Source organism: Phycodurus eques, chromosome 2 (genome assembly GCF_024500275.1).
Source record: "Phycodurus eques isolate BA_2022a chromosome 2, UOR_Pequ_1.1, whole genome shotgun sequence".
Lineage (NCBI taxonomy): Eukaryota > Metazoa > Chordata > Actinopteri > Syngnathiformes > Syngnathidae > Phycodurus > Phycodurus eques.
Genome location: NC_084526.1, coordinates 26,372,142 through 26,396,092, shown reverse-complemented (window position 1 = coordinate 26,396,092; position 23,951 = coordinate 26,372,142). Strand labels below are relative to the sequence as shown.

Genomic DNA, 23,951 nt, shown 5'->3' with positions numbered 1-23,951 from the left:
TTATTCAGAGGTTTATTTGCAAACGTAAGACGAACCTTTATGTTGATTTTGGTCAGCAGTGGTTTTCACCTTGGAACTCTGTCATGGATGCCATTTTTGCCCAGTCTCTTCCTTATTGTTGTGTCATGAACGCTGACCTTAACTGAGGCAAGGGAGGCCTGCAGTTCTTTAGAAGGTGTCCTGAGTTACTTTGTGGCATCCTGGATGAGTCATTGCTCTTCTCTTGGGGTAATCTTTGTAGGCCGGCCACTCCTGGGAAGGTTTACCACTGTTCCATGTTTTCGCCATGTGAAGATAATGGCTCTCCCTATGGTTCGGTGGAATACTAAAGCTTTAGAAATGGCATTTGTAACCGTTTCCAGACTCATAGATGTCAATTACTCTATTTTTTTAGTCTGTTCTACAATTTCATTGGATCGTGTCATTTTGTTACAGCTCTTTTAGATATTTTGTCTGTCTTGATTTTAAGTGATTTCTTGATTGAACAGGTCTGGAGGTAATCAGACTTGGGTGTGATCAGTGAAAATTAACCACAAATTGTGATTAGCCGCAATTAATTCATGATTTAAAAGTGGCGTATTTACTTTTTTACACAGGGCCAGGTAATTTTCCCCAAATCTTTTCCTTAATAAATGAAATCGCATTTTTGTTTTAACTCCCCATTTTTAAAAACACCATTCAAGCAACAAGTTTGTAGGGTGAAAGCTGCAGCTGGTTATTAGTGTGGACTGAATGGGTGGCAACAATGAGGAAATCAATTGCCGGTATTTTTAGGGTAATAGCCCGTCAGCAACATGTTGGGGAAAAAAAGAACCAGTTCGTTTTTTGACCAGTGAACTTTGTTTAATATTTTGAATTATGAACTCAACGAGTTAATTTTTGAATTGAGTTAACTTTGAACTACTTCACCGAGAAAATTTACTTTCTCAACACTGATCCAGTATTATTTCACATAACAATATATATATAGCAGGTTTAAAAAGAAAAAAATTGCGTAATTCTTTCCCCCCAATATCGTGCAGCCCTAGTATTAACGATAATTACAATTTTAAACTCTAATCTGTTTGCAATGTCAGTGTTATTCCTAGTGAGCATTAGTTTACATTTGTTGACAGCACCTAAACGTGTGGTTGTTCCAGTAGCTTTAGACTGCAGAGCTGACCAAACCTCCGTCAGCTTTGCCTTTCCTAGTTTTTCATACTTTGTTCTGTAGAAGTGACATGAGTGGCATTCCCCTCCCCCATTTTCCCTCCAAAACTCAAGCACATAATGACACCCAAACCCCTAGCCAGGGAATGCTACAAAATGTATCTGTGGCTGTATCTACGACTATTTCACTCAATGCTCTTAAAAATCAAAATTATTCAAATGGCAATGAAAAATAAAATATTTTCTAATCCAAGCTTTTTGTCATTCTCTGTGGTATTTAATGAGCTGATTGATGTTGCTCACAGGAAAAAGTGTCGTCAAACAAGACTCCCAAATTGGACCGCAGTGATGGGGTTAAAGAGATGAAAGAGAAGGCATCGAAAAGGAAACTGCCATTCACAACCGGACCAAATGGAGACCAGAAAGATTCTGACTCGGGTAAGAGAATATATTATACTACTATACAGTGGAACGTCGATTTAACAAACCCCAATTTAAAGGATATCGGAAGTAACGGACCATCTGGACAGTACAAAATAGTTTCCATTTGTTGCTTAAACCAGCATTTAGTTCCAGAATTGGCCGCTGTTATTTACTGGCTCTGTGGTGCAGTATAGGCAGAGACTGGGTCACACACATTTCCGGGTCACAGATATACAATTTGACCTGATCCCGCCAACAGACGTACCCTTGTCTATGTAGCGGCCAGGTTGAATGTGGCAAAATTCCCATAAAAGGGAATGCATTGAAATGTGGCAGCCACGTTTCTATCTATTGTTGCATCGAGCTCTGCGCAGAGAGAACGCACATAGCGACTGTGTTTAAGTGGAATACAACACACAAGTCTCTGGATTCTCGAACATGCTGTTTTTGGTACAGTAACAGTTTGGGTTTTTTTTCCCACGCCGCTCATTTATGGCAACGGATTTGGAAATAGGAAGCACATTACTTCCTCGCAGCGCATGAAAGCGACCCGCCTCAACTTACTACTAGTCACTACGACAACAAGCTTACCAGCGTGGTAGGTTTGGATAAAATTTAAAACTTTTCAAACACGCCTGCAACCCTAGTGAGGATTAACTGGTAGGGAAAATGGATGGATGGAAGTTTTGTTCTGTTATAAATTTGACTGCAACATTCATTCATGTGCTGATTTCTGACATAATGCTATTGCCTGTTTTGTCAAGCTCGTAGCTTTTACATCACATCCCGTGATCCAACTGGAAGGGGTTGAGCTTCATGGAGTAAAGGGGCTCCTAGCTCCAGTTTCTGGTTACTTTTGAGTCTGTGTTGGACTGTGGGAGTGTTTTCATATTTTCACAATTTGATAGGATACGGGCAGATTTGTGTAACATACTAACCTGGCCAGGCCTGGCTTTGGTAAAGCTCAGCTTTGTGTTTTCTTTAATTAGGAAAGGAAGGACTACTGCTTGTGCTTGTTAGACTTCGGGATTTAGGGATTCAGAATTTAGTTTGTTAATAATGTTCCAGCTCAGAAGCTTGGGTAACTGCCTTCATCATCTGCTTTGGCTGAGTACAGTGGGTACGGAAAGTATTCAGACTCCCTTACATTTTTCACTCGTTGTTATATTGCAGCCATTTGCTAAAATCATTTAAGTAAATTTTTTTCCCCTCATTAATGTACACAGAGTACCCCATATTGACAGAAAAAAACGGAATTGTTGAAATGTTTGCAGATTTATTAAAAAAGAAAAACTGAAATATCACAAAACCATAAGTATTCAGACCCTTTGCTGTGACACTCATATATTTAACTCGGGTACTGTCCATTTCTTCTGATCATCCTTGAGATGGTTCTACACCTTCATTGGAACCCAGCTGTGTTTGATTATACTGATTGGACTTGATTAGGCAAGCCACACACCTGTCTATATAAGACCTTACAGTTCACAGTGCATGTCAGAACAAATGAGAATCATGAGGTCAAAGTAACTGCCTGAAGAGCTCAGAGACAGAATTGTGGCAAGGCACAGATCATCACAGGATACAGTAATCCTACGCTATATCACAGTTCTTGCTTCACTCTGCTATATTGCACATTTTTATTACAGGTGTTACTCCAGTTTGTTTTTACAATATTTTTGTGTTATCCATTGCTCTTGCTCTCTCTCAGTATATTATGTGTTTAGGCCTATCATGATAGCAATTATAAAATATTGGAGTATAATAATTAAAGTACATCTTTTTTAAGAACATTCATTAATTTTTCCGTACAGCTTATACTCACTAGGTTTGCGGGCATGCGGAGCCTATCCCAGCTATCTTTGGGCGAGAGGCGGGGTACACCCTGAACTGGTCGCCAGCCAATCGCAGGGTACATATAAGCAAACAACCATTCGGGATGTGGGTGGAAACTGCATTGTTATTCTAAAAATAATGAACATTGACATTGTAATGTAGAGCAATAAATTAAATATAAATAAAACAGACTCATGCACACAAATTGCACTTCAACAAATATTACAATTTGGCACAGAGGTATAAAGTCATTAGTGCCTTAGCAGGCAATAAATATACTGTCTATCGAGGTTCCAGTTTGTTCGGAAAAAGTAGTAGTAGTCTTAATAAGTCGATCAAAGTAACCTGTTTTGATTCAAGATTTGTACTACTTTTCAAAAGTCTGCAGCCTTTCTTTGAACGCTGCTTTGTCAACATGTTCAATGGCTATATCTCTTACACTAGTGAGTAACACTATACTGTATAGAATCTGAGCAGCCTTGCACCACATTCATGTTTATAATTGCATTATTGGGCAAAGGGTTCCATAATTTCAAGCTGCCGGGAAACAGGACATGTCCTACCGTGTTTTTTGTTCCCAGCTGAAGAAATTGGGTGGGATGGTTCTTTTTAAAATGGATTTAGTCACCTTTAGGTTTTAAGTTGTGTTATCTTTCTTGCGACTTCATACAAATTCAACAGACCAGTTCGATGGTGTTAGCGGGATGGTCGCGTTCATGTAGCTTAAATCCAGTGGTGGGTAGAGTAGCCAAATATTGTACTCAAGTCAGAGTACTGTTACTTTAGAATAATATGACTAAAGTAAAAAGTACTCATCCAAATATTTACTTGAGTAAGAGTAAGAAAGTATTCAATGAAAAAACTACTCGAGTAACTTGTGAGTAACTTCTATTATTTATTTATTTTTTATCACAGCATGAACATCAAATAAAATAATAATAATATATGGGAGTCGACACACACCTTAAATAACTTAATGAAGAAGCTGTTTGCTGAACAGACTTACTAATTGTGTGTGCATGTGCGACACCATAGGATTAGTGGTAATTTTGCCATATCCACTGCCACAACAACAATAGAAACATCTGCAACTTACTGTCAGGTTCAAACAACCTTGAACATTTAATAAACAATAAACAAGGAAGGAAGACGAGACTGGTTCTTTTACTCGCGAGGAGAACGGACAGAGTTGTACGCAGTTACAACCTCCTACACTCTGCCGAGCCCTCTCTTTTTATTTCCTTAGGGTGGTTCCTAGTTACACAGACGTTGCTGCTGCTATCTTGAGATAAGGGCAAACACAGCAGCGTTAAACAATCACAGATATGACTCATTGTACAAATGATAATGCAGATGTGTTCTTCATCAGCGCTGATTGTTTCAACCTTCGACCGCAAATATTCCAGCCGCTATCTTTTGATGAGGGCACAGTCCTCTTCACAGACAACTTCAACTTACATGATACAATCAACATTATACTGCTGAATAAATGCTTTGCAATAGGATTAGATTAAACATGAGATAACTTATGTACATTTATTCTAACACTTACCGCAAGGTGTTTTCTCAAGTTAGAAGTGGGCTGAAATCTCCAAGTTTGGGCAGCCAAAATTTAAGAGCTGCGTGATAAAGCTGCTGTTGTTTTTTGAGTGTGTAAAATAAATACAGTTGCCCGGCTGTTTTTCCCCCCAAAATGAGTCATTTTGATTGGCTCGCGAAGGCTATGTGTGCGGTCATGTGACTGCCTTGTGTCATCTGATTGGTGAAAAATTAGTCATTTTGATTGGCTCGCGAAGGCTACGTTCGCAGTCATGTGACTGCCTTGTATCGTCTGATTGGTGAATTGAGTCAAATAACATTAGTGATCCCATTTGATTGGCGCAACGGGCACCCTATGTGGAAGTCGAAGATGGAGTCTAATAATAGACGCGCACATACAAGAATGAATAAATAAAAGTAGCGAATGGTATGTCGATCATTGCAACAGAGTAAAAGTATTGATCCTTCTTGACATAAATACTCAAGTAAAAGTAAAATTTACAGTGCATTTAAGGTACTCTGGCAAGTACAGTTTATGGAAAATATTACTTGAGTAAATGTAGCGCGTTACTACCCCACCTCTGCTTAAATCCAAAATCTTCCCACACCATCGTCGTCGCGTTAGCCTTTGGAACTAATTCAATTTATGCCGCTCAATTTTCTTTGACTGGAGCTACCGGCTCGCCATCAGAAGACTTTGCGTACGCTAAATGGGGCATTTCAAGCGCACGCACGCACACACACGGCCAATCAGACGGAGGGTCCCCGCCCTTCACTATCTGTGATTGGTTTGGAGACTACGATGAAACCCATCGTGTGTCTGCTTTCAAGTCAGGGAAATATTTTTTTCTTCCTCAAATTACTGGGCACCACACTAGAATACTAATAGCTCTGCATGAGAAGACGCAGATTGATCATACTTTATGCGTCCCCGTTAATTTTTGTGTCCCTGCTAATTTTTCTGCACATCAAACAGAATCCTTAATGTTTTCATAACTGTGAGAAGCCAAAATTTAAATCTCGATTAAATTTCGATTAATTACCCAGCCGTACGTGAAAAATGTAAGGGTTTCATCTGAATAGCGAGTGTGTCTGCATTAATAAATTACACGTGGAAACCGATGTCTCGCTGTCTGTAGGCTATCTATCAATAAAGCAATATTAACTTTCCATCTCCGTATTTTAAAAACACACACACAAACACAGAATTGTATACATTATATGTCTATGGGCCTACATCGTCTTTCTGGATAATTGGCTGTAATCTTGTCAGGAGAGTCGCTGAGACATCGTCCTGGTGAGAGCACAGTTAATATTTTGGTCTCCCGGGTTGCCTGAGTCGCCTCGACTGATCAGTCTCGGCAGTCACAGCGTCCTCTCCTTACTCACTGAGTCATCTCTGCCAGTGAGATAGGCCCTTAAGGTCATCACCAGAGGTGGGTAGGAAGGCACTACATTTACTCCGTTACATTTACTCAAGTAACAGTTTGGATATATTGTACTTGTCAGAGTAATTTTAAAGGAAGCACACTTTTTACTTTTACTCGAGTATTTATGTTCAGAAAAAACTTGACTTTTATTCCATTACAATAATCTTAATGCTGCTCGCTACTTTAATTTATCAATAATTGCATGCGCAATCATTTTTTAGACTTTCATTTTCGACTTCCGCATCGGGCGCCGTTGCTCCAATCCACCATGATTACCACAGTAATGATTGACTCAAGTTCACCAATCAAATGACACAAGAGTCACGTCTGCACACAGTCTTCTATTAGGCTTCGCAGGCCAATCAAAGTGAGTTGTGACAGGCGCGCGACTTGTGTTTACATTACAGATAACGAAAAAGAACAGCTTTAAAATGAAGCATAGTTTTGTCATTGCCAAGCTTGGAAATTTCAGCCCACTTCTAACTGGAGAAAACACCTTGCGGTAAGTTGCAGATGTTTTTGCTGTTCTTTTGGCTGTGCATATGACATTAGCCCTATGTTATGGACACAACTGTAAAACATGCTTCTTGTTTTCTCTCTCTCTCTCTCTCTCTCTCTCTCTCTCTCTCTCTCACACACACACTTTATCAACAATTCTGGTCAGCAAAAAGCTTTTTCATTCAGTCATTTTAGTGGATAAAGCAAATAATGTTTCTATAAGGCCCGATGCATGTGGTGGTGTTTTTTTTCCACTTAGAAATTGGTGGCAAGTGCGTGTGGACTCCCATTGTACATGCGTTAAAATGTGATTTGTTATTGCTGAACACAGCCACATGCAAGTTATAAGATATAAAAAAAAATTTTTTTTAATGTATTTTATTTAAAGTTGTGCCCTGCGGGAGGTTGGCGAGCAGTTCAGGGTGTACCCCGCCTCTCGCCTGAAGATAGCTGGGATACGCCAATCGCAGGGCACATATAAACTATACTTTACACCGATCTGATCGGCTTGATCGGTATCGGACAATATTTATCATTTTATCGGCTTTAATGTCATAATTTGCCGATCCAAACGATGTCATTGATCGGCTCCGCAAAAGACATTTACTCCGCGTTGCCGTCATATACAGTATATTCGAATCCAAAAGCTACTTTATTTTTAGCCTTGTCACGTGTCTTCTGACGTCATTTACGATCACTTGGCTTTGTCAAATCAAACGCGACCGGATACACTCGTTACCACGGCCACGACAGCAACAATGTATAGTGTGCATATTGTGTTGGTCAAAAAAGAACAAAATGGAGAAAAACTTGTGATGGTGGTAGTCACCGGTGCTTGGGAGAAGACGTTCGTTCAAGAATTGCTTGAGGTATTGTTTTAATATAATACGGCTCACAAGCAGCCAACAAAACGTTATGTAGCCTTGCAAGCTAGTGCTAGCACTAACGGTTGTACGTAAACATAACGGCGTTATGTTGAATTATGCTCTAAAGTTTTGGTGTGTGGGAAGTAATTTAATTACAATAAAGTAATTTAATTACAGTACGTTAGCACCCATTATTTATGTCATGTTGTAATGTTGGTTTGACCTGACTGATTAGAATACATGTCCTGACTAGAGAATATTTTTGAAGATACTCAGTGAACATGTCATTTAAATAGACACATAGCTCCATCTTGTGATTGGATCGGTTATCGTTTTTTAAGCTTTGTGATCGGCCCCAAAAATCCTGATCATGTAAAGCCTAATATAACAAACAACCATTCGCACTCACATTCACACCTACGGGCATTTTAGAGTCTTCAATTAACCTACCATGAATGTTTTGGGGATGTGGGAGGAAAACGGAGTACCTGGAGAAAACCCACGCAGGCACGGGGAGAACATGGAAACTCCACACAGGCGAGGCCGGATTTGAACCCAGGTCCTCAGAACTGTGAGGCAGATGTGCTAACCAGTCGCCCACTGTTCCACCTAAAATGATTTATCTTGATCAAAATTATTTTACAACACAAAAACCTGGTATTTAAACAGGGATGTAGACCTTTTTTTTTTATTCACTGCAGCTTTGTTCCTGTTTTTGTAATCTGCCTGGTGAGCCTACAGTGTTGTGCTGCTTAAAAAGTAGAAACAAAATAGTATTAACATGATAATTGATAATTTATAATTATTTTATTTATGTTTTAGATGAAGCGATATTGTTCAGCAGTATCTCAATTTGCACATTCATATTTTTTTATATTGTTATTGTATTTGATGTTCATGCTCTGATTTAAAAAAAATAATAATAATAAAAAATAAAAAATCAGAATTTACTCACCAGTTAGTAGTTGTATTTTATTTACTGAGTACTTTCTTACTCTTACACAAGTAATGATTTGGACTACTGTTAGTTTTACTTGAGTCATACAATTCAAAAGTAACAGTTCCGTTTAGCTTGCTAGGTTTTGATGTGGCTACGAGTCATGGTATAATTATGTTCCAGTTTTTCTGTACTAAAAAGGAAGGTGTGAGCTGCGACATACAGTGAGTGAGTTTTTTGAGAGGGTGATTTACACTGATCTGTACTCCACACATTCTTCCTCTTAAAAAGCCTTTGACATCCAAACATCTGTCCTTTGTGTCTGTTCTCAGGGCACTTATTCTGATAAAACCAGTAGGGTTACTCACCACATGGGTTGATGTATATTTATGTGCAGCATGAGTCTCTTGTTCAGCACAAAGCATTGCAAAAACATCCTGTTAGCCATTTCCTGTCTCTTCCGCCTTGACTTCGTGCTTTAAGAATTTGATTTCCCCAAGCAAATCATTGTCAAACTGTGAAGCACCACGGTCAGACATATTTGGTCAAGCTGGTTAGGACGGTTCATGTAAGAAAGTTTTGTTTAGTCGAGCCAGTTTTTGTGCCGGCAAACACTTCAGTTTTGTCTGCCAAATTGAAAGCTTACCCGTGTTCTCACCTGTCTTGGGTAAACTGTCCATTCATGGCAAGGCGCACCACACTGGAATCTGGTGCTCTTTGCAGTGTGCACACCAGCTTAGCTAGCATGTGACTAGGGTTGGGAACGATAAACCGATGTGACCGGATGTCCGTTCGTAAAGGGGAGAGATACGACTGTATCAGTAGCAGACTACACGATCGATAGAAAATCCACAGATATCCCGTGGACCGGATATCGCGGGGCTAGGAATCGTTTGTCTAGGTTTTCATCTCGTAAAACAAGCGTGAGAGGTCTCGCGCTGCGCTCCGCAGGAAACGTTATGTTTATAACCAAACACAGCAGTGGTGGATACTAACGACATTACTAGTTTAACTACATTTCTCCATAGCGTCACTATTTCAACATGAAATAGCTTTTCAGTAGTTAAGCTACTTTCGTGGTCACAGCCATAGGAAAGTAACGATCCCCCAGGAGTTGTAAATATTGAATGCAATGTCACGTTACGTACCTTATCTAAAGTCCGCCTTGACGCCGGGGATGAAATGTGCGAACTGTAAACGTGTAGACAATATGGCAAGGGTAAGTACATCTCAGCAATTTCCTTGGGCAGTAACTCAGCAAACTAAAGCTTCTTCTCGAGTTCTCGCAGTCCACTTATATGTTCGTTTTGATACTGTGTGACCCTAAAAAGAAATTTCCGAGAGGGCAGGTATATCCTGAAGCTGACACAACAATCGCGAGTTGAACTAAGTTAGTCATCACGACAAACAAGTTCAAAGAAAAAGTCAACACTCAGCCAAGCAGCAAAAAAAAAAATAAATAAATAAATAAGCAGTGCATGTGTGCAGTGTCAGTCCTAGCTTGAATGGCACGGTGGGCAAGACCCCCCTTGGCTCTTTAAATGTTGTTTGCGCAGTGTTTGTGGAGAGAAAATCTTCAAAATTAATTGTTCTATTGTTGTGGTCTATTAAAATAATGTTATATTTTAAAAAAGTGCCCAGGGTTAAGGTCTGGGGATTGACCAGTCTAGACCTTCCACTTTTCCCCCCGATGAAGTCCTTTGTTGTGTTGGCAGTGTGTTTTGGGTCATTGTCTTGTTGCATGATGAAGCTTCTCCTGATTAGTTTGCATGCATTTGTCTTAAAAATTGCCAGACAAAATGGTTTGCCAACCTTCACAGGGCAAGAGTGAAGATATCACAATCCACTGTTCGAGAGAAGAAATATACAGGCCAAACCACACATCAGCAATAAGAATCGGAAGGCCAGATCAAATTTTGCAAAGAAGTACAGATATGAGCTACAAAGGTTTTGGAACGTTTTATGGACTGATGAGACCAAGATTAACCTCTACCAAAGTGATGGAAAGGCCAAAGTATGGAGAAAGAAAGGATCTGCTTATGAGTCAAAACACATAAGCTCATCTGTGAAGCATGTTGGAGGTAATGGCATGGGTTGAGCTTGCATGGCTGCTTCTGGAATGGGCTCACTAGTCTTTATTGATGATGTAACTCATGATGGTAGCACCAGAATGAATTCTGAAGTATACGAAAACATTTTGTCTAGCAGTTTACAGAAAAATACATCCGAAGTAATCGGGAGAAGCTTCATCATGCAACAAGACAATGACCCAACACAACAAAGGACTTCATCGGGGGGGGTGTAAGGTCTGAGACTGGCCAAGTCAATCACCTTAGCCAAATAGAACATGCATTTTACCTCCTGAAGAGGAGACCTAAGGGATAAACCCCCAGAAACAAACAAGAACTGAAAGAGGCTGCAGTAAAGGCCTGGTAAAGCATTTCAAATGAAGAATGCAACAGTCTGGTGACATCAATGGGTATACAATAAAAACAAAGGAATTGACCTTGCCATTACAATACCTTTTGAGAGGACTGTATATCTAAATATAAATGTTAAATCTAAATGTTTCGGGTGGAACGTAATGTTTCGCTAATATGCAAATTCAAACTGCCAATAACTAGAAGTACCAAAATAAAAGCACAAGGTCAGAGAGTTTTTCACATCAAATAACTTATAAAAAGTAAGTAACTTAAGATTGTGACTTTTGTTCATAAGAGTTTAAGAGCTGATATCTAGCCGTTTCCCATGGTGTTCTTGATCATAACCAAAATCATTTAAAAATACACTGACAGGGATCTGTGACGCACAAAAATTTGCAGGGACGCATGAAGCATATTCATTCTGTCTCCGTAGACTCATGGATGAAGTATGACTCCTTGGTGTTAGACAATCAGAGGGAGAGTCTGTGGGCTTATCTTTCCATAGAATGAACAAGAGAGTTTTTTGTGAATTCGGTAAATTTTAATTGATGTGGTAATGCCCGCCACGCCGCTCACGACGCAGCAAGCCACTAGCACAACAGCGTTTGCGTCTGTAGATGCACACAAATGGGACAAAGAGAAAGTTAAATTATTACATTCACTAGCCTGCAAGCTTATGACCTAGCAACCTAAGAGCTCGAGCTACAAAGCTCACTCGACCGCGGTGACATCATTCAAACGGCAGCGTTTGCAGTTATGTGTTCCCCACATAACACACACACACGCATATATATATATATATATGGGAAAGTTAACTGTTTACAAACCATAAGGCACACGTTATCAATGTTCAGGCAGTAGTTGACTTCAGCAAACCCATTTTCAGCGTCTTTGGATTGACAGGTGAAGGCCTCACATCACAGTGCAGCAGCTCGAGGGTGTTTTTTATTATTATTGTATTATTATTATTTTGTATTTCATCCTTTGTTTAACCAGGTAAAAGCTTATCAATGTTCAGTGTTCTTTAGAATTTAGTTAATTATTCTTAAAAAGGGTGTACTTGAATGAATATACGCTATAATATCATATCAGTGGTATTAAAAAGAACATTGATACGATCATTTATCATGATAGTTTTTGGGAAAATATATCATCCTAAACAATTTGCTATAGTGCCAAGCTGAAACATAATGCATTGAGAGAGAGCAAGAGCAATGGATAACACAAAAACACAGTACAAATGTCCCAAAAAAAATCTCCAATATAGTAGGACTGCAAAGCAACAACCGTCATATAGCGGAGGATTACTGTATCTGTACTCCCTGATGATAAGTTGCAGGGACTCATTATTCCAGGGCTGGGACTCAATTGTTTCCCGACATGTATCCTGGGACTCACATTGTCTCAAGTGTAAAATGATCAATGTACTTAAGCTTTTGTGTTCTTCAAGTAATATATCTTTAATGGTACCAGGCATCAACATGAACAAGAAACTGAAGAGAAAAGGGTTGTCTAATATTTTTTCCATGACTGTATATATCATACAAAAGCTGTATATACAGTCCCCTCCAAAAGTATTGGAATGGTGAGGTCAATGCCTCAAAGACATTTAGGTTTCAGATCAAAGTTCCGTCTTTTATTTCATGGTGTTTACATCGAGATGTGTTAAGCAACTCAGGACAGAGCACATTTTGTTTGAAGCCACCCACTTTTTAAGTGAGCAGAAGTATTGGAACAGACATCGTTAAATTACCTTTAAGTGAGTAACACTTGATATTTAGTGGCATAACCCTTACTTGCAATAACTGCATCAAGCCTGCGACCCATTGACTTCATCAGACTGTTGCATTCTTCATTTGCAATGCTTTTTCAGGCCTTTACTGCAGCCTCTTTCAGTTATTGTTTGTTTCTGGGGGTTTCTCCCTTCAGTCTCCTCTTCAGGAGGTAAATGCATGTTCTATTGGGTTAAGGTCTGGTGATTGACTTGGCCACTCTAAGACCTTCTAATTTTTTCCCCCTGATGAAGTCTTTTGTTGTGTTGGAAGTGTGTTTTGGGTCATTGTCTTGTTGCATGATGAAGCTTCTCCCGATTAGTTTGGATGCATTTTTCTGTAAATTGCCAGACAAAATGGTTTTGTAGACTTCAGAATTCATTCTGGTGCTACCATCATGATTTACATCATCAATAAAGACTAGTGAGCCTGTTACAGAAGCAGCCATGCAAGCCCAAGTCATGACATTACCTGCACCATGCTTCACAGATGAGCTTGTGTGTTTTGGATCATAAGCAGATCCTTTCTTTCGCCATACTTTGGTCTTTGTATCACTTTGGTAGAGGTTAATCTTGACCTCATCAGTCCATAAAACTTTGTTCCAAAACGTTTGTGGCTCATCTCTGTACTACTTTGCAAAAGCCGATGTGGCCTTACGATTCTTTTTGCAGATGAGTGGTTAGGATCCTGTGGTACGGCCTGTATATTTCTTCTCTTGAAGTCTTCTTCGAACAGTGGATTGTGATACCTTCACCCCTGCCCTGTTGTGGTTGGGAGTGATGTCACTGACTGTCTTTGGGTGTTTCTTCACAGCTCTCACAATGTTTCTGTCATCAACTGCTGTTGATACCCTTGGCTGACCTGTTTGATGTCCGTAGCCCAGTACACCAGTAGTTTCTTTCTTCTCCAGAACATTCCAAATTGTTGTATTGGCAATAAACAGTGTTTGTGCAATAGCTGTGATATATTTTCTCTCTTCTCTCAGCTTCAAAATGGTTTAGTTTTCTTCCACAGACAGCTTTCTCATCTTTTGTTTAACAGAAAATGCAGTTTTCACAGGTGAAATCCAAAGCCCAAAACAAGCTATATCTCATGTTTATGCAATCTGAAAGGCAGCCCCTGAGCAACGAGAAACACCCATCAGTCACATGTTCCAATACTTTTGTTCACTTGAAAAGTGGGTGGCTTAGAAAAAAGGTGCTCTGTCCTGAGTTAACACATATTAGATGTAAATACCATGAAATAAAAGCTGTAATTCTGAACGTTTGTGTCATATTCATCTTTTGATCTGAAACCAAAATCTCTTAAGTATACAACAAAAACAAAGGAATTGACCTTACCGTTCCAATACTTTTGGAGGGGACTGTAAATGTCGACTGATTGACTGATCGACTGACTCCTTACATTTTTCAGTCTTTGTTATATTGCAGCCATTTGCTAGAATCTTAGGTTCCCCCCCCGCAATGTACACACAGCACCCCATATTGACAGAAAAAATTGAATTGTTTAAATCTTTGCAGATTTATTGAAAAATAAAAACTGAAATATCACAGAGCCATAAGTATTCAGACCCTTTGCTAAGTATTTAGTAGAAGCACCCTTTTGAGCTAATACACCCATGAGTCTTTTTGGGAATGATGAAACAGGTTTTTCACACCTGGATTTGGGGATCCTCTGCCATTCCGTCTTGCACATCCTCTGCAGTTCTGTCAGGTTGGATGGTGAATGTTGGTAGACAGTCATTTTCAGGTCTCTCCAGAGATGCTCCATTGGGTTTACCGTAATTTCTCGTCTTTTTTCAATAGTGCACATTATACATAGGTACCACATCCACATTTTATAAATGTATGCCGCCATCTAGTGGTTATGAAAAAGCTGTCCACTTTCATTCCAAAATGCCACCACCACCTAAAGGTTGTGAGAAAGCTGTACACTTTCATTGTACTATGCCACCGCCACCTAGTGATTACTGATTACTGAACAACAGCCATCATTAAATTCTTTATGTTTTGTTTAATGATAATGCTTTTTCCCATGGTCCTTCGTTTTCTTTAAAGAATTGTACCCATCTTACAAATTTTGCCTGGGTAAGCAAACATATGAGCACAACTGTATGTTTTCTCATTTACGAAATAAAAGTAGGGCTGTGAATTTAAAAATGAGAGCAAGTAAATAAAAAAAAAAAAAGTATTACGTGTCATGTATATATATATGTATATATATATATATATATATATACATATATATGTATATATATATGTATATATATATATATATATATGTATATATGTATATATATATATATATATGTATGTATATATATATATATATATATGTATATATATATGTATATATATATGTATATATATATATATATATATGTATATATATATGTATATATATATGTATATATATGTATATATATATGTATATATATATATATATATGTATATATATATATATGTATATGTATATGTGTGTGTGTGTATATATGTATATGTGTGTGTATATATATATATATATATATATTCACATGTATAATGCAGGCGTATATCTAAGTATTTTTTAAACAAATAATTTTAATGGGCTTATTCCATTAGTCCATTATTTTGAATTAATAAAAATCTATATAAAATACTGTTGTTTTGTCACTGCTTTACACCGCTTTTACTAATGTTTTAGATTTTTCCTTAGGTAGTATTTCAGTACCGGTATCGAGGTACTTTATGCAGGTATAGTATCGAAGTCCGAATTTTGGTGTTGTGGCGTCAATATTGTATTGAAATGAAGAAATCTCAGTCCCATGGGAAACGCTCAATTTACAGACATTACAAGTCGCTGTTGCACTGTTCTCACTTTCCCAGTGCAAACATCCCTGTACCGAGGTTCACGTTTACTCTATCCACTTGTTACAGACAGCCCACTACAACTTTTATTCTCCCTGAATGTTCCCCATCTCCTGTAACCAGGGTTAAGTTTACGTCACCTTCTTCTTACATGTGTAACAATAAACATTCATTTCACATTCATTTCTTTTGGGTATTTCGGTTCTCTTAGATCCTGTTAACGCGAAAAGAGTATAAGTGTGTAGTTTTTTCTTTATCTTTTTTAAATGTTTTACGTTTCGTCCTCATGGAACAAACATTTTGTCATCCCGAATATAACCATTGGCACTTCCCTTGGTTTTCCGCATGTACAACATATATGCATCTTTCCTGAGACAAAGGAATGCCAACTGATGCAGTAGTCACAGTTCTCACGTGATCTTTGCTGAAACTGCCAACAACAACAACAATTGTAGAGCACCGTGTCAGATGTTCTTTCCCTGGTGGTGATCTGGGGTTCCGTTCCAAAGCAGAAGTTCTATCTTGTCATCTATACCAATGTCTCCCTTGTTTACATCACACAGACTTCATATTGTCTTTAAAAAGGAAAAAAAAAATCTGCTCAGTTTCCGTGTTAACATGGCCTTACTGTGTGTCGCCGAGAAGAAGAAGAAGAAGAATCACCTTTTATTGTCATGAACATGCATGCACACAAAATTTGTTCTCTGCATTTAACCCATCACAGTGAACACATACACATGTTAGTGGAACACACTGGCGCAGGGGCCAGCTGAAGCGCCCGGGGAGCATTTCGGGGTATCAGTGTCTTGCTCAAGGACACCACAGACGTGAGTCCGGGAGATGTTGGCGGATGGTCCAGTCGGGGTCTTGAACCTCGGTCCCCCACGGTAGCAGGCGATAATCTTAACCATTGGGACACGGCTGCCCAAGCAAGGTCATGGGGCAGCGACTTTGTTTGGTCGCAGACTCTCCTCTTTTCTCTTGTCAATCATCTCACTGAGTGGTCTCCCTTTTTGGTTCATATTTGCTCAAGCTCAACCACAAACTTAACCACGAACTCCCTAAATACAAACAGCACATCCACTGTCCTACCAGGGAAAATAACATTTTGGACCACTGCTATACTACGCTAAACAACACATACCGTGCCAAACCTCATGCAGCACTGGGCTCGTCTGATCACTGCTTAATTCACTTAATACCGACATACAGGCAAGAACTTAAATGCGCGAAGCCTACAGTGAAAACAGTGAAAAAGGGGACCAATGAAGCAAAGATGGAAATTCAAAGCTGTTTAGACTGTACAGATTGGAGTGTCTTTGAAAATTCAGCAGGCAACCTGGATGAATATACGGACACTGTCACATCCTATATCAGTTTCTGTGAAGAGGTTTGTGTACCAACAAAGTCATTTCGCACTTTCAACAACAACAAGCCGTCGTTCACTGCCAAACTTAAGCAACTTCGCCAAGCTCAGGAGGACTCATATCAAAGCAGGGACAAGGCCCTGTATAATCGAGCTAGAAACCAGCTGACTAAAGAAATTAACATTGCAAAGAGGAACTATGAAGCAAAGTTGGAAAAACAGTTTAGCGCTAACGACTCTAAATCAGTCTGGCATACATTCCAATCGCTGACAAATTACAAGCGACAATCCCCCCCCCAAGCTGAGAACAGTAGCACACTAGCCAACGACTTGAATACCTTCTACTGGAGATTTGAAAAGGACACTTTTGTCGCCTTGACATCTGTGGTCATGAAGTCCTTTGAACGTCTCGTGCTGGACCACCTCAAGAGCGTCACAGGTCCCCTGCTGGACCCCCTACAGTTTGCTTACCGAGCGAACAGGTCTGCGGATGATGCAGTCAACATGGGACTGCACTTCATCCTAGAACACCTCGCGCCCCAAGGTTGTGTCCTCTCTCCGCTGCTCTTCTCTCTCTACACGAACGACTGCACCTCAGCGCATCCGGCTGTCAAACTCCTGAAGTTTGCAGATGACATCACTGTCATCGGCCTCATCAAGAAGTGTGACGAGTCTACATATCGACAGGAAGTGGAGCGGCTGGAGCTAGGGTGCGGCCGACACAACCTGGAGCTGAACACGCTCAAGACTGTAGAGATGATCGTGGTCTTCAGGAGGCATCCTTCGCCACAACTGCCCCTCACGCTGTCCAGCTGCCTTTTGTCAACCGTCGAGACCTTCAAGTTCCTGGGAATTACAGTCTCTCAGGACCTGAAGTGGGCGACTAACATCAACTCCGTCCTCAAAAAGGCCCAGCAGAGGATGTACTTCCTGCGGCTTCTGAGAAAGCACGGCCTGCCACAGGAGCTGCTGAGGCAGTTCTACACAGCGGTCATTGAATTAGTCATGTGTTCTTCCATCTGCAACGGACAATCAAAACTGCTGAAAGGATTGTCGGTACACCACTACCCACCCTTGAGGACTTGCATGCTGCCAGAACTAAGACAAGAGCATGCAAAATCCTCTCGGACCCTCCACATCCCGGTCACCGGCTCCTTCCCTCAGGTAGGCGCTACCGATCAATGCAAACTAGAACTAGTAGACATTCCAACAGCTTCTTCCATCTTGCAATCAACTTCTTAAACAGCTAACCTACAATTCCATTACAACATGCTGCCAGTTTTTTTGTCTGAGTTTGCTGTCACATTTCTGTCGGGCCAATTATATATTACTCGTGCACTCATTGTAGTAGTCTCGCCACGCTGCACTATTTGTTGTTGACCAATACTGGCCAGTCATGTCAGAGTAGCATCTGCTCCATTTGCACACTGATTGAGGAGTATCTGCAACATTTGCACAATCAACAATGTCCCAGAATATCGCACGACTCGCTTGAAGTCTCGACGCCCTTTGCAGAATGGTCATTGCACCGGACTATTGCAATATTAGTCATTCGAACTGCTCTAAGTGCTAGAGGACAAAAAATTGTACCGGCATTACCAGATAACTAGCAACCCTTTATTGCTCAGTGACTGTTTTTGTCAATGTCTTTATGTCTCAAAAGCGTTCTGTCAATCTGTCTGTTGTCGTACTAGAGTGGCTCCAATTACCGGAGACAAATTCCTTGTGTGTTTTTTGGACATAATTGGCAAATAAAGAGGATTCTGATTCTGCTGTTACATTTGGCAGTATATCTGTACCTCAGGATTATTTTATGCAGCATGGTGGACAACTGGTTAGCACATCCGCCTCACAGTTCTGAGGTGCCAGTTTCAAATTCGCCCTTCCTGGATGGAGTATTCGCCTTTCCTGAATGGAGTTGTGTGTTCTCTCCATTGCCTGTGTGGGTTTTCTCCAGGTTCCAAAACCACACATGGTAGGTTAATTAAAGACTCTAAATCAGTGGGCTGGATTTTGCTGGTGCATTCCTGCTGACGTATGGCCATCTCCTCTTGTGCGTCACTTGGCAGCGAGTGTTCTTGGCGGTCGGCTGCATGCTTCTACGAGAAGGGTGCCCCGACTTTGTGCCACATAGACTCTCTCTGTGTTGGAGACATCAGTCTCGGCGATTCTAGGACCCGGGAGACCAAAATATTGCTTGCCCTCTCACCAGGAAGATATCTGGAAGACGTTTACAGACAATGTAAAAAGCTTAAGCGGGTCTTAGCTTAAAGACAATGAAAGCATATTAATTTGTGGAGGCAAGAGTTCACTTTGTGTATGTGGCACATGGACATATTACAAACACAAACTTTATCCTCTTTGCTTATTATCAGAAGCTATTGCTGGTAACACTGTTAGCTAATACTAATCTGTGCTAACTGCTTTCACTTTGACACCATAGTTCTGGGGCCTCTGCTTCAAAGTGGTTCTTTCACTCTGGCACTTTGTACAGTTATTTGTGAAGTTATTGGCTGAGAAACATGATTGTGGGATGGCTATTATGTAAATTAATTAGTCCAGTGCAGAACTGCTTGCTCACAGACACATTTTGAGAAATAGTCACTTAGATACTAAAATATTCATTTGTTTTAATTTCATACTTGATGGGTGGGCAGACACTCGAGAGACCCAACAATTTGTATACAAGCCTTAAATAGTCAATTTTCCAGAATGTGTCCCCTTCTAGTTATTTTGCAGCATGTTGAACTTGTCTGCGTTATACTTATTTGAATGCCATTAAATTTAACAGATCATTCTCCACTAAACCCAAATTAGCTGTCTTAAATGTATAGGAATATAAACAGAATTAACTGTATTATTACTCAGCATTTAGAAAATCACAAATTCATTAAACATTGGCACTGTATGAAGAAAATACAGATGAAATTATTCTTATTAAATAAGAATTTGGTGCGATAGTCTATCCCAGCTGCACTTGGGTGTGTACAACAGCGATTCAAGTCCTCAGATTCACAGACTGGTAGCTACTGCTCAAATCATTAGATATGATATCCTCTGTTTTGTGGATTCAAGTAAATTCAGCGACTTTCAAGCTAGCAGTCTTGTAAACATACGGTAAAAGCGCCAGTATAGCACTTTCTCTCTTCTGCTGCTCCCAAAACATGTTTTGACGGCTTCTGTGGTTCCCCTGTTCAAGTCTTGGCAGAAGGAATGTGTATAAATGGCGAATGCTTTGGGAGAGCATATGAGGGTTCATTAAAGGGGGGTGGGGATGCATGAGATGAAAGTGTTTACAGATGTTCTTAAAAGTTCTTCAGCTTTTCAACTTGTGTGACTGGAGCGTGTTCCATTTCCCCAAAAATATTACCTACCTGAAGTGTGCTTGCTTACTAATCACTAATCACTTCAGTGTTTGTGGACACGGGCAGTATTACTGTGTTGTAACAAGAAAAGTCACAGGGTAATCTCAGACATGTCCACAGGTGTTTCTGCTGATCAGTGTTTGATTCTGAAAATGTTTCTGACTTTGTGGTTGGATCATATTTCTCATTGTAATATTTTGTATGCTCAAAGATCAGATGTTACAATCGTCATGAGTAACTGTAGCCTATCCAAGGGTCATCAGATGGTATGTTGCTGCTGAAAATAATTGCTGGGTGTGCCTTTGTAGAGCAGCTGCTTTTGTCCCATAGCAGAGTCTCCAATCAGGCTGGCGGGCATGTGGTGACCTTGGCAAGGCTGTGTCAGATTGATGGTACACCAACTATTTCGTAATAACTGGGCTTCTGCCAAGTCACACCCTCTTCCTGACTTCTACTGATTGGCTTGAAAATATAACACAGCCTGATGGTCTGTTGATACCTCCCCTTGTAAGGGCCAAATGGGACATAAACATTATCAGGGGTCACCAACCTTTTTGAAACTGAGAGTTTCTTCTTGGGTACTGACTAATGCGAAGGGCTACCAGTTTAATACATACTTCTGAAATAACTAATTTGCTCATGGTACCTTTACTTATTAATAATGATAATCATCTATTTGAAGACACTGATCATGTTCATGTTCTCTCAGAATATGTATCAACAATGATTTAACCTGCTAGGAAACAAATAAATTACACTATGCAACACGAATTAAGTCAAGTCAAAAGGGATGAGAACAATGCGGACAGAAACAGCTGTATCAACAACACAGTCATTTCTACAAATTTCTGCTACTATTTGCATTTTTCTAATATTTACTTCTACAAGTGTTGGTGACCCCCGGCCTTATAAGCAACCCAATGCACTTTAAGAAATTGTAAACAGCAACACCAACAATGAATGCATGCACGACCCCATGGAATTTACTTAACTCCCAAGACAATTATTAGTGAGTTTTACAACCAATTCACAGAAGATTTGGTTTATTGACCCCACCCCCTTCAGTAATTTTTTTCCTAGCTATTAGCTGGATTAACTTTCCATCTCTAATCTAATTTAATATATATATATATATATATATATATATATATATATATATATATATATTATACACACAGCACACATACACACACTTCTGACCTACTCCTCTTTGTCAGCTGGGGTGTCAAACTCATTTTTGTCACGAGCCACATTGTAGTTATGACTTCCCTCTTAAGGCCACTACAACTGTGAACCCATATAAATGAAAGATTGCCTCATATACTGTAATTACATACAGTATACAGAACACATTGATGAATAAACATTTTTGAAATCAGAAGCCTATAAAAACATTTTTCAACTTACATTTCATTTCAAAGGGGGATTGGTAACAAAAAAAATGCTTGCAAATATCTCAATGGTATTACACCAGAACACAATGAGCAAGTTTGATTTGCTTTCGCAGGCCACATAAAATGATGTGGTGGGCCAGATCTGGACCCCGGGCCACCAGTTTGACACCTGTGGTGTACAGTATATCCTCGCTGTCACCTGGGCTGCCTTCATGTTTTGTGGCACCGTAACGTGTGTCTGACGTCTTAGCTGAGTCGCATTCTCTTGTTCTTACGATATTTTGCAACGATCACTCAAATATTTATCACAGTTTATCAGTAAACCATCCCTTGTCGCTTCTTCCTCCACTTTTTCTGTTCCCGTTGGTCTTTGTTGATCTAAACTTACATGTATTTTTTTTCTTTTTTTCGCACCACAGAGAAACCAGGTCCAGAGCGGAAGCGCATTAAAAAGGAGCCCACAAACACCCGGAAGGCAGGCTTGCCGTTTGGAATGGGGATGCCAGGCATCCGGGCAGGGTACCCCCTCTCTGAGCGGCAGCAGGTGGCTCTGCTCATGCAAATGACTGCTGAGGAGTCCGTCAACAGTCCAGGTGCATGCTTATCATGGAGCCCACGTCTTCTCTTACTCACTAGGAAAGAGGGATACGAGATATGGCAAATTTAGTTGTATGGAATAGCATGACTTCACTAGAGAGTTGTTGGTATGGAGACCAATACGAGTTCTTCTTTTCTGCCTTACTAATCCAATATTTATACCAGACAGGATAGTTTCATTGAGTGAGATAAGAGAATCAACAAAGTCAGTGTCTGATTTCCATCATTAGTCACATATTTGTATATTTGTATATCTTCCTTCAATTACTGTTTGTAAAGGAAATACATGATTCATATTTTCATGTAAATGCATTTTAAGTATGTCTTGAGGCATGCACATGACTGTTTGAAATATTGGAAGAATAGTTGTGCAAACTCAATAATGTCAATCTAATAGCATTTGGTCCAGTCTTCTAAATGTTGTGAAATAAGCACACGTGGCTACAGGCTTTACCAATTCTTGGGGTGAGGATGCCCTCCTCTGGTCAAAAGACTAACAACCGTACCACACTGAATGGAAAAACATTTACTTCAAAAACTTGAAATCAATACACGATATATATTTAAAGTGTATAATAGATTTACTTGTTCTTTTCCTATCAACAGACACAACACCAAAGCACCAGTCACAGTCCAGTCTAGGTCAGAAGGGAACGCCAAACTCTGCATCTAAAACCAAAGATAAAGTGAATAAAAGAAATGAGCGAGGAGAGACTCGGCTGCACAGGGCAGCAATTCGTGGTGAGGTACGCCGCATTAAGGAACTCATCAGCGAGGGAGCTGATGTGAATGTAAAAGACTTTGCAGGTAAAATACTTTTTGTTTAGTCTTTTTCTGGGGGCGGGGGGGCTTGAGTGCTAATACAGTTAGATGAAGCAATCTGAAAAGAAAGACTTTCGGCACCTACCATCACAAATATATTTTTCCCATTGTACTTAGGCTGGACTGCATTGCATGAAGCATGCAACAGGGGATATTATGATGTGGCGAAGCAGCTGCTGGCAGCCGGAGCAGAGGTCAACACCAAGGGCCTGGATGATGACACCCCTCTCCACGATGCATCCAATAATGGACATTTTAAGGTTGTATTTTTTTAATCCAACTCGATCAAATACTTGGATTGATCTGAATATTACACCAGAAATAAATAAAATCTGTTGTTGATTTGGATTCCTCAAGACCAAAATATTTTAGCATATGACTACATTGTCATTATGTCTGACCCCAGAAATCATTGGAATCATCATTGGGGGGAAAAAAGTCATTACACCCCCCACCCCCTGTAATTTCACCTAATTCTGTCTTTTTTATTTTAGGTGGTTAAGCTACTTTTACGTTATGGGGGGGACCCACGTCAAAGCAACCGTAGAGGTGAAACGCCTTTAAATGTTGCCAACTCTCCAACTATGCTGAATTTGTTGCTGGGGAAAGGCACATACACTTCAAGTGAAGAAAGTTCGTCAGGTATGTAGTACAATATGAACTTTGATGAAGTGCTTTGAGATCCTTA

General features: G+C 39.9%; 1 protein-coding gene across 2 annotated transcripts in view; it reads left to right on the top strand.

Moving 5' to 3' along the window:
* ankrd11 (ankyrin repeat domain 11) overlaps positions 1–23,951 on the top strand; it is a 175,818-nt gene that overhangs the window by 138,581 nt on the left and 13,286 nt on the right. For both annotated transcript variants that reach the window (XM_061670124.1, XM_061670123.1), the window contains exons 4-8: positions 1,455–1,587; positions 22,264–22,437; positions 23,048–23,248; positions 23,381–23,523; positions 23,758–23,905. In XM_061670124.1, the coding sequence (XP_061526108.1) occupies positions 1,455–1,587; positions 22,264–22,437; positions 23,048–23,248; positions 23,381–23,523; positions 23,758–23,905 (799 nt within the window). The remainder of the gene's footprint in view (positions 1–1,454; positions 1,588–22,263; positions 22,438–23,047; positions 23,249–23,380; positions 23,524–23,757; positions 23,906–23,951) is intronic.